Source organism: Bufo gargarizans, chromosome 5 (genome assembly GCF_014858855.1).
Source record: "Bufo gargarizans isolate SCDJY-AF-19 chromosome 5, ASM1485885v1, whole genome shotgun sequence".
NCBI classification, from domain to species: Eukaryota; Metazoa; Chordata; class Amphibia; order Anura; family Bufonidae; genus Bufo; species Bufo gargarizans.
This window is the reverse complement of record NC_058084.1, coordinates 204,661,211-204,673,434: the sequence shown is the minus strand read 5'-3', so window position 1 is coordinate 204,673,434 and position 12,224 is coordinate 204,661,211. Positions and strand designations below refer to the sequence as shown.

General features: G+C 39.1%; 1 protein-coding gene across 1 annotated transcript in view; it reads right to left on the bottom strand.

Annotated features, from left to right (window-relative positions):
• The window catches only part of BBS9 (Bardet-Biedl syndrome 9), a 394,796-nt gene that overhangs the window by 209,258 nt on the left and 173,314 nt on the right, over nucleotides 1-12,224 (bottom strand). Inside the window, 1 exon segment of the mRNA XM_044293961.1 lies at nucleotides 7,535-7,549. Coding sequence (XP_044149896.1) covers nucleotides 7,535-7,549 — 15 coding nt within the window.

Sequence of the window (12,224 nt, the reverse complement as noted above, 5' to 3'; positions counted from 1 at the left end):
GAATGTAATTCTCTGTCTCAGGCCCAGATACAAACAACAGGGAAAATAACAAACACAAAACAATATGAAAAGACAAGACTTATCTGAAAGTAGAAAACTGCCAACTCTAGAAGCACCAAGTACAACCGACCAGCTAGTTAGAAGGCAGGAAGAAAAACTTTAAACCGCACCTCCAAGAGTGAGAAGCGGCTACTTATGGGAAAATTAAATTACCAACAAACAACACCTGAAGCAAGGGGTGTGGCATTCACCAAAACACAGACACAAAAAGATCCACAGTGAGCTTGTCAATTTAACCCACGAGTTTCCAGTCTCTCCGATCTCCTGGTACCTGCCATGGAAACGTTCGTGACAATGTTACCTTGACATGTACCACCTATCTAAACAGGCCAAGACCATATACACCTCTTTATAGCAATGGTATTGCCTAATGGCATTGGTCTCTACAGCAAAAAGAAGTCCAATCTCTGATAATTTCTTGGTGCCAGACACCACAGGACACCTTTAGAGGTCGGGACCTACAGAGTATTATGCAGGTGGTTGGACTGATGGGTTTCTAACTAAGTTATCTATTCACACACAAACACTTATGATAAACCTTGGAGTATGTAAGTGGTATTTTGTGAAACAATCCAATACTATACTTTTAGTACTGCCACACTCACTTCTGAAATATTTGAAATACAGACCCATTACACAGATGAAAGTCCCAGCCATAGTTAATGTGATTACCATTTGTTTCAAATGATTAAAAGCTTGTGGACAGCTACTATTAAAAATGACCTGTCACATTGTAATTATTGGTTGCTATTGCTGGGAATTCATAATGAAGTTTTCTGACCATAGGAGGACACTTCCACCCCTATCGCTGCCTTAGGTGTCAATGAAGGGATAAAAATCTGCATTGCTTCAGTCTGTTCTCCTTTGTACCTGGCATGCTACATAAAGGAATCTGTTACAAGGACAGAACACTTTGCTGAGACAGAAGAAGAATAATTTCAATCTGAGTCATGTTAGCCAGCAGCATTCATTCAAAATTCTTTCATCTTATCTTTAGACATAGAAAGGTCAATACAGAGCAGAGGTGGATTCCACAATCAAATGACAAAATAAAAAAGATCCTTGAGAACTGGGTACGTCTATAAAGGTAGCCTGTCACATTGAACATGGTGTCTGAGCTGTAGGTAGCATGTCACAGAGGAGGAGGAGCTGAGCAGATTGATGTATGGTTTTATGGCAAAAGATTCAGTAAAACTTGTGTTTTATTCATTTCAATTTCTGCTCATTCTGGGCTTTGAAGTCAAGGAGGCTGTCAATCACTGATAGGACCGCCTCCTAGACTTCACAGCCCAGAATGAACAGGAATTTGAAAGAATAAATTCCAAGTCATAGTCATTTCCATAAAGCTATATATCAATCTGCTAAGAGCCTTCTGCTCTATAACATGCTGCCTGTACCTTACACTGCATTTTCATGGGAATAGGATCCCTTTAAATTCATTAAAGGCATTGTCTCACATCGCTACTCAAGGCTGAGGCTGCTGGCTAGCTCTGCACTTTCTGCTCTGTAGGGGGGTGGTGACTGGGAGGTTGATTGTTGGCACAGGCAAGGAGCTAGGAGGATGTAATCCCGCTTCTTTCCTGTGCGTGGATGCTCCCGAGGCTGCAAATGAATCATATTCACTAGCAGCTTTAGCACTTAGGGACCCTTTCCCGATGGCGACAACCAGCTAGCTATAGTAAGCCGGGTTGCCAAGATCCTTCCCTTGCTTTACCATGCTCTTCCCCCACCCTTTATACCATTAAAACATTCTCCTCATGTCATGTGGCAATGTGCTTCCTTCCTCTGGATGAAAAAACACAGCAATATTCTCCCCATTCCCCCCTGCCACCTATTCACCAGAAACGACTGTAGGTATGTTTTTTTTAACCAGCTAACTGCTTTGCCCGAGTCCAGCTCGGGCAGTGGGAAAAGTAGCTAACTGGAGGAGGAGGGCTGCTTTAGATGCTGCTATCTCCTGAATGGTAGCAGCTAGAAACATGCAACTGGTCTTGTTTGAAAGCTTTCAGACAATACCAGAATCACAGCAATATGTTCAGTACAGGGGAAGATATGAATGATAGAAATCGGGATGCTGTAAATGGAGCTGAAAGTGAAAGTAAAAGCAAGCTTTACCCGCGATTATTCCCAAATCGATTTCTAAAAGTGATTTCTCCTTTGTTGCTTGGACCTAGCTGTCATTTTGGTCTTGTATGACAGCCTGGAAAGATTTCAAACAAGACCAGTTGCATGTTTCTAGCTGCTACCATACAGGAGATAGCAGCATCTAAAGCAGCCCTCTTCCTCCAGTTAGCTACTTTTCCCACTTCCCGAGTCCAAAACTGGACTCTGGCAAAACAGTTAGGTGGTTAAAGAGCTAAAGCCTTTATTTTCTTTTATCTTTTTAATTACCAAAATTAAAGGGGTTGTTCGCGTGGAGACTTCCACCTAGTAGTGAGCCCAGTGACGTCACCAGCACAAATGGGCGGTCTATAGATTATAGTACAATAGTATAATAGATTATAGTACAACAGATTATAGTACAATTGGTACCCGCCTCTAAAACAGACTACAGACTGCCCATTTGTGCCGGTGACGTCACTGGGCTCACTGCTAGGCGGAAGTCTCCACCTTGCGTAGTGAGGAGAAGCAAGGTATGTCACCGGCAGTAAACAAACAGACCTTGTCTTGCACGCAGGTGAATCAGAGAAAGGAAATGCTCCAATGCTCTTCTCATACATAGTAAATGAATAAAGGAGAGGTGGCATTTGTGCCGGTGACATCACTGGGCTCACTGCTAGGCAGTAGTCTCCACCTAGCATAGTGAGGAGAAGCCCAGTATGTCACCAGCAGCAAACAAACAGACCTTGTCTATCATACATAGTAAATAAGTAAAGAAGAGGTTATAGTAAGGTTCAGCTCTGAACGCAGAGACCCCTTTAACCTAAATTAGGATGTACCCGCATTCACCATTTATTCTGGCATATTGTATAATATAGTCAAGCTAGGTTAACTGTATAAAGGGCAGGCACTTCTAATACAGAGCTGGTTGAGGCTATGGGGGTAAGGGTTATTAGATTATTAGTACTTGTTCATATTAGTTTTAGTAGTACATTTTCAACATGTCCCCATAAGACAGAATATATATCTTTGGGTAAGGAAAATTGACACTGTCTTCAGCAAACAGAATAAATCCTATACGCCTTTCAGTCCAGGGGCCCATTTTTAGCATCTTGATGAGAGTTCATTGTCGCTAACACATGTCTTGTTGACACAAGGGGATGTACCAACAAGTGATGATTTTATTCCCGCATAAAATATATGAGCATTTACTCATCTGTCGGCCTATTTGCACAGGCAGGGTTTAGGAAGGAACGCTCAGCTGATCATTAGTTTCTGTACAAGGGCTTTTAGTCATCCTATAAACACATGAATAGTCTTTGTATTAAGGCTAGTTTTCCTTACCTCAAGGACTTCATTATATTCTCTCAAGTTTTGCTCTTGTATGAAACTTAAAGGTGCCTAAGGCTGTGGCCATTTACTGGGATAATCACACAGTTTATATTCTAAGATTATCTAAATTACCTGATATGTTGCACTTCAAAGTACTTTGCTCTAAATGCACTCCAAACTACACAGTTTACAAGAGGAGACCATAAGGACTAAAAATAAATTATATAAAAATTAAATAAATAAGATATATTACATTGCCTAAAAGATGCAAAAATAATACAAGCAATTGACTTGTCCTGGTTATGCTGAAAATTATATTCATGCATTTATTGGTTATATCCTTTTCTTCCCTCTCTTTTTTCCAAAGATGACCATAGGGGATGACTGCTATAACCGCCACAATAGATTATTGTGCTGCACTTTTCCAGAATTCTGGATGGAAAATGTTCACAGCTCTGCAGTGATATAAAGGACAGTTGAGAATTGTACATCAGGAGGCCATGGAAGCTGGATGACAAGCCCTATGGGAGCTGGAAAAGCAGTCATTTCCTGCTGTTACTTTAAAACCAAAAAGCGGAGAAATGTATATAACTGTAAAAACATAAAATAATAGAGAACAACTGAGAAACCTGAACGTACTGGTGATCCTCAGAAGGAAATGCCATTAACCTCAGTTTGGGTTCATGGTATATATTAAGACTAAACTTTCAATATTGTTTTTCAAGATATGCAGTGTAGAAAATTCAGTGAATATATTAATATGTTCTATATATTGGCAATTGAATACATAGTTAACAGTAAAACTGAAAACCTTTTTAAGGGGATCTGTCAACATGACCTTGGACTATTATCTGCTGTAATACATGAGTAATACGTCTTATAAGGAGTCCAGATCACTATTTTTTATTTTCCTAGTGCTCCCTATTTCCCTCTTAAAGCCACACTGAAAAACATTCTCAAGACTGCAGTACATGCGCACAGGAGTCCTCTCCATCATGTTGGCATGATACAGTTTTAACTATGCTGACAGCAGGGAAACGGGGGGCAATGGTAAAAAAGAAAATGGTGATCTGGACTTACTGCAGATAATGGTCAAGAATCATGGTGACAGAGTCACTTTATTGGTCATATCTTGGACACACAGTACAAACTTTTTACATTAAATTTGGACAATATCACATTATACTTTAATGCATATGTTCTAAACTGTATGTAAATTATATAATATGATAAATAATATTATAAATATATGATAAAACTAGGGATATCAATAAAATATAATATGCTGAAGCTGTTAAGAAAGAAAAGTCTAGTAAGCATCCATATCCCTTTGAATGTATTATAAATATATGTATGTTCGGACATGTAATGCTTCTTATTCTACTAAGCAACAATTAGATTATAAAAGCAGACGTGAACCGACAGTTGAAAGAACAGCAAGCACAGTGCTACATGTAAAACAGCAGTGCCCTCTAGTGCACAGAATGAGCAAATTCCAAATCCACAGTTATAAAGATACCAAATACAAGTAATTTTTGTGCAATAGTGATTAAAAAACGGCGAATGGTCTTTGGTGGTAAAAATGTTTTAAAGAGGGGTAGAATGATAATAAGAGACATTTAATAAATATATACACTACTCAGTACTAGAGAATTGATATCAGAAGTGCATAGGTAGGAGAAGAGTCAACTTCATTCTTCCAGTGCCCACAGTTCTTTATTTGACCCTTAAGTTTCTACCCTTCTGAGGATAGAAGGAACACCAGAGGACTCATCAATACTGGTTCTCTAGGAACTATAACATTTACAGTGCTATTTCTGGGACCTCATGAAAAGTATTTTCTTACTAATTTAATTAAATTAATTTATAGAATTTTAGTCTGTTATAAACAGTGGGTATGGAACCACTGAATCAACCAACAGGTTTGACTTTAGGTTAATCCTAAGGGCATTATCCTGGCAGTCCCCTGGTTTTCACCCTTAACTCCTATACAGGAATCTGGATTTTAAGGAGCCACCATCCCGCTACCTCCTGGAGTAGTCCATTTGTGGTTGACAGCCGACCTACAGGGATCAGAGACGGGGACTGGCGCACTGAGAGTTCAGGCAAAACTTGTAGTCGGGGAGAGGCCGAGGTCAGAGCAAGCAGAATAAGTGTGAATATGTGTAACAGGTCTGAGGTAAGGGCAGGTAGCAAAACGTCAATACGATAATGAGGCACAGGTCAGGTAAGGTAGTGGAGAATTAGTCATGAGTCAGGCAGAGGTTGATACAAAGACAAATGGAACAGAACCCATTGCAGGACTAGCACACTAGAAACACAATTGCTCAGGCACCTCTCCCTAGTAAACAGTCATTCGCTGGTGAGAATTAGGGAATGAGCATGCTGGCTCTTTAGAAGCCAAAGGAGGAGCATGTATGCACCCTATGGGCCAAGAAAGTAGACTTGTCATCTGGGAACAGGCTGCAGCCTGCAAGAGCACAGGACAGCCACCGTTGCAAGTGGCGGACCTCCACTAATAACAGGCTACACTCATATATCATACATAAATCCAATCAATCATTTCATATTTCCAGACAGGAAGTACTGGTTGTGTCATGGTCCTATGTAGTGGACCACATTTGTAAGTTGAGTAATTACACACATCACACATTTCACAGTGTGCATTTGATCGGTTACTTAACACAAAAATAGTGGAGTGTTTGTATACATTGGTTTAAGGAGAAGGCATAGGTCTCAAACACATATCCGGTGGATGCCTATTTAGTGGTCATCTTAAATATATGGGCTTGTAACTATTGTTATTTGATATGCTTTTTTTTGGGGGGGGGGGGGGAGTGTTTCAATTCAATTTGTGCGCAATATTTGCAGTATTTAACTGATAAATTGTGTCACATTGTGTGACTCATTTTTAAGTTCTACTTATATTTTTAAAGGAAGTCTGTCAGCAGTTCTGACCCCCTCAACACTGCTGGCAGTGCTAGACAGGTGATGGAAAAAGTGATGTAAGGATATGTGGGGTGATGATCATGTAGGCTTCATGACCAAGTAAACTAACTATCATCCCCAGATTAAAACCTACATTTTGCAGTCATACAACCTGCATGACCATCATCACAGGTAAATTTACACTGTTTGAAGTCTCCTAATTAGCGTAGTTTACAATAAGTTTTTAGAGTTTTTGTAGGTTAGCTCCATTACAGGGATAACATAAAGGGGTGTCCCTGGTAGACAAAAAAAGCTGTCTAGAACTTGTCAAAAGTAACAAAGAATTATTATACAGTAATACTCCATCAATCCCTGTTCCGAAGCTGCTCTGGTCCCCACAGCTCTGTACTTTCAGTGCCAGCTTGATACTCTGGAAACACTAGGAGGCTAAGCTGGCCTTTACTAGCTTTTCTGAGTGTCCAGGTGGGAAAGGAAGAGAGGAGCAGCAAGGACAGGGACAGCTTTGCAACAGTAGCAGTAGTAATTAAAGGCAGTGAGTAAAGCTTCCTGGTTATTTTTAACAAGTTCTGGTCCAACATCCCAGGTGTCTGAGCAGGTAATGGGCAAGGAGAAGAGAGCAAATAAGTAGTATCTACAAGGATGTCAACAGTTTTCTACTATCCAAACACAATATACCAGGAGCAAAAGCAAAAGACTAGCAGAATAAAAGTAATTTTGGTAATTAAACAATGAATTTGTGTTTATTTGTATTGGTTTAGTGTGATAAGAGAACTATCCCTATGGACAGCTAGCTCGAACAGGTCTCTGAGTTCACAAATATCACATCCATATGTCCTTGTTGAATATCTCATTTCAAAAGCAGTTACAATGCTGATTACCCTTGCTGCTGAATGCACAGATCCATAAAAATAAAAAAATGACAAGATAAAAAAAGGGTATGGGGTATTTTCAGTAAGACTCCTTGGGCCATAATTAAGGTGTTTCCTTTTACGATTTACCATGCTATTGAATACATACATACACAGCACATGCTATTAGCTATAAAGCTCTAAATCTGAATAAACAGCCAAGGCCTATTGTTCATTATTCTTACCTTCAGGGTTCAGTTCTAATGTCAAAGGCAGCAAAAATGAGAAAAATAAAATAAAATCACAAAAAGGTAAGAAATGTTTAATACAAGAACAGCTGTGCAAACTTCAGGGCACTTTAACTGAAAACCAACATATAACATTGGAAAATGGTTAATCCAATAAAGATTAGCTACTAAATGGAAATTTAATAAGCTACAGAAAGATGAGGTAAATAGGCTATGAACAACTTCGAGCCTTTTACATATAGAGCAATCTGCAGTACATTTCTCTTCGGTTCAAACTCAGGCCCTCTAGCCATGGAGACCTATACAAACCAGGATTACATACGGCTTTTCTTGACAGGCGGAAGTGAGCTTAATAAAGGCATAATAACGTTAGCAGCAAGTATACAGCTTCACTACTCAGTTTGTACACCGGATCATATAACGCTGTATTAGTGTCCTCTGGCTCTGCAAGAACATAAAGCCCATTTTGTTTTTATGATGTATGAAGCTTATATTCATCTTTTTAATAATTCAATATCAAATAAAGCCACAAAACACAAAATTAAATGGGTTATCTGGCTGATAAAAAAAAAAAAAATCATACTTACCTCAAGGACCCACCGGCCTCACTTTTCTGGTCCCTCTCAACACAGGAAATATGACCACTCAGCCAATCGTGGTGAAGAATCAGTGAAGGGGGTATGACTTTTTATATTTTTTTTATCTATTTTGACCATTTAAAAAAAGTTGATGTCCATCAATCCCCTTAAAAAAATGCCATTTCTTGTTTTGCCATTCTTCTGTTTCCGGACCTAGCAATTTTCATTTTTTGCGTTTTTGTTTTTTACTCCCTGCCCAGAGAGCAATATCTTTTTTTATTCACATAGCTGTATGAGGGCTTGTTTTTGCAGGACAAGTTGTACTTTTCATATTGCATATGATGTAGCGGGAAGCTGGAAAAAAATTCCAAATGGGGTGGAATTGGAATAAAGCAATTCTGCTAGTTTTAAGGGTTTTGTTTTTACCTTGTTCTTATGCAGTAAAAATGACCTGTTACCTTCATTCTCCAGGTCAGTACAATTATAATGATACCAAATTTCTAAAGTTTTAATTCTGCTTCAATACCAAAACAAAATAAAAAGTTTGGAAAAAACGTATTTGTTCTTTTCATCACCATATTCTGACTCCATAACTTTTTTATAGTTATGTCTAAGGAGCTGTGTGGTGACAATTTTTTTTAAGGGACGATCGGTAGTTTTTATTGGTACAACGTTGTGATCACTTTTTATTACATTAGTTTTGGGACGTGAAGTGATGAAAAATTGTAAATTGGCCATTTGTTTTTCTGTTACGCTGTTAGCCATATACCAATGATGTTTCATTTTTTTATTGTTTATTTTTTTATTCTAGAGAAAATGAGGTGATTTTAACTTTTATATATTATTTATATTCAACTTGTTTTTATATTTTTCATATTTTTTAACCCTAGGTGACTATAACATGCAATCATTAGATTGCATTTCTATCCATTAAAGAATACAGTGCTGCCACCTGCAGGAGAGCCTGGAAGCCTTATACAGGCTCAGGCCTGTTACTAGTATGGAACACCTTCCCCAATATTGGCCAGAGGAAGGCGGCTGAGCCCAGTAAACACACGGCTTCCAATTTTAGTGCTTTCAGAGGCCATGGTCGCCAAACACAAACAATAGCCCCAGTCCTCTACTGTTTAAAACAGCGGGCACCATCTTTAAAGATAAAAAGGCCCAAACAACTTTCAGTCATTCGACCTTACTTCTACAGTCATATAAATATATAGCAATATCTTTTTTTATTTTATGCACTTATATAGCGCTACTATATTTCGCAGCGCTTTACAGACATTAATATCAAGCTGTCCCCAATGAGGCTCACAATCTAAGCTCCCTATCAGTATCTCTTTGGAGTGTAGTAGGAAGCCGAAGTACCCGATGGAAATCCATGCAAACACGGGAAGAACATACAAACTTCATGCTGTCATTGGTCGGATTTGAACCTAGGACTCCAGAGCTGCAAGGCACCAGTGCTAACCACTGAGCCATCGTGCTGCCCTATATATCTCTGTCTAGACAGCAGAGAAGGATAAGTGGGATGAGGTGGGAATTGCATGGAATCACTGGGGATGCGTGTGAGGAACAATTTTCTATGCAGGGGTGGAAGACGTTAACAAAAGCTGAGCACTTGTGACTTGCTCCTGCCCACCCACAGAGAGTGAAGAGCCAAGAGCTGCAGATGCGTGAGTAAAAAAAACTAAAAAGGGTGATCATTACACCAAAGAGCAGCAATCTTGCATTGTTGAATCTAAAATAATAAAGCGTTGTACTCAAGATATTTTAATGTTTTTAAAGTGTTTTTATTTTATTTGTGGGATAACACCTTTAACAAGTGGCTTCATAAACATTTTCTTTTCAAATGTCTTTTTATTAAAGTTTTAACAAAGCAGTGAGACAGTTAACCCAGTGGAACGTAATCAGCGAAAGAAAAAAACTGTGTTTAGCACAAAAGTAACATTCGTAATAGTAATTAAACCAGTCCTTTAATCTTAAATCAGTTCAACTGAGAAAGGGCAGGCTTATCTAGCACTGTAAATATTAAGAAACCCAAGAGAAGGACCATTTAGGTTAGGGAGGCTGCTGTCTTCTTGGATAGTCATGTCTATCAATTAGCCAATTAAAACTACGTTGGTCCGAGAGAGCCTGCTATAAGTCATAACAACTAACATTTAGGATCAAGGGAACAGTTCACGGCATAGGGTTAGGAGGATGATATGGGTTAGTACTATCTATTATAAAAGTAGAGAAATTTTTATTTGGAAATTTGCTAATTTTTTCAATTTTTTTTAAACTTAACTTTACTACTGTCATAAAGTACGTTATGTGACGAGAAAACAATCTCAGAAAGGCTTGGATAAGTGAAAGTGTTTTAAAGTTATTACCACATAAAGTGACACGTCAGATTTTCTAAAAATGGCCTGTGCAGAATGGTGAAAAAATTGCCTTTTTTCAAAAGAAAAGAGAATACAACTGTTTTAAATTTGGGTCTGGATTGGGTAAGAGATCCCTGATTAGGATGAGGGGCGATGTGTGTCCTATTCAATAATGCGAATGTTTGGTAGAGTGCCATATATCATACGTGGTTTTGGTAAAAAGTTTAAGCCGAGAAGTAGAGCCGAGTCCTTTTTTGCTAAATTAGAATCAAGTTTCATAGGGCTTTTGGGAAAATATGATTTTCAACAGTGAACCTATACTTTTGTTTGGGCATGGTGAACCAATCTACAACACGGCTAACATGTATAGCTTGATAATATTGGTACATATTCAAAAGTCCACCTTTATTTTCCAGATGTAGTAGCGTATTGTAAGCCATTCTAGGGCTTGACAGTCTTGAGATAAATTTAGAAAACAAATCGTCTAATAGAGGTAAACTAGGTAGTTGGGAGGAATATACGGTAGGCAGAACCTGGCCCAGGTACATGAACCTAGGGATAACCAAGCCTTTAAGCATATTTAATGGCCAATCCAAAAGCTAAAAGGGACTTGCCAAGAGTCCAACAACTGCGTGATCTGTGTGAGTAGGGGCTGAACAAGGAGGTTAGATCAGGGGAAATCACGATGTCCAGGTATTTAAAGTGTACCCAAACCTTCCCACACACTTTATCAAAACCTGTTCTAAATGTGATGAAAATCATTTTTGTACTGTACTCTATTTTTCTAAGCGAACAGGCACCTGAAGTTCAGGTGCCTATTGTGCTGTAGAATCCGTACTCTTGCACTCTGCTGTTTATAGGAATACAGATTGCCCTCTGGCTGCACTGAGCGCTGCACATACCGGAACATTGCCGCTTCTGCCTGTACTGCTCTTCTAAAACCTGGCTGGCATACATGGGTCTTAAAGTGTTTTTAGACCAAGCAGCCAGGGCTTTTTTCACACTGCTGTTAGTATTTCTGGCAGAGAATAGCATGGATCCTGCGTTGCTGGATGTGAACGGTGGAGACCCGGCGGCTACCGAGCAAATATGCTGGTATTCAGCCAGACAAAAAACTGGTGAAGGTGCTATCGGCAGTGTGAAACTAGCCTAACATATTTTAGTCTGTGACCAGAACCTATGGAGGTGCTTAACGCGGCGTCACATAGCATTTGAAGCTTTAGCAGAGCAGGTGCAGGGAAAGCAGCAAAATTAAATGGGAGCTCCTGCCCTGCGCTCCCTCTGCTAATAGCCTGCAGACCACAACAGCACAGGCTATAAGGGGAAGAAAAATCTATGGAAACATATGAAAGGATATATATATTCCACCAATAAACAGGGGCTTCTAAGAGGCGTTACTTCTGCTTCAAGTGTGGATTCACCTAGGCATATCGAAGTGAGTGGCTTTATAAATGTTTTATCATGTCCATCTATTAGTAAGGCCTGGATTCATTTATGTACATAAATAAAATACTGGATTGAAACTGCAAGCCTTGTCATGTGCCACAGAATTCAGCATGGCACTCACACATAACATAAGTAAAGTAAACTCACCTATTGCGTAAAGGCAATGAATGCGTTTCAGTGCATATTCTTATTTATAACAGCCCCTCAACTAAACAAAAAGCTGATGTTATCCAAAACTCAGAAATTCTAATTATGCATTGTGAAAAATGGCCAAGTGAAAACCTCTAAACACTTTCTAAC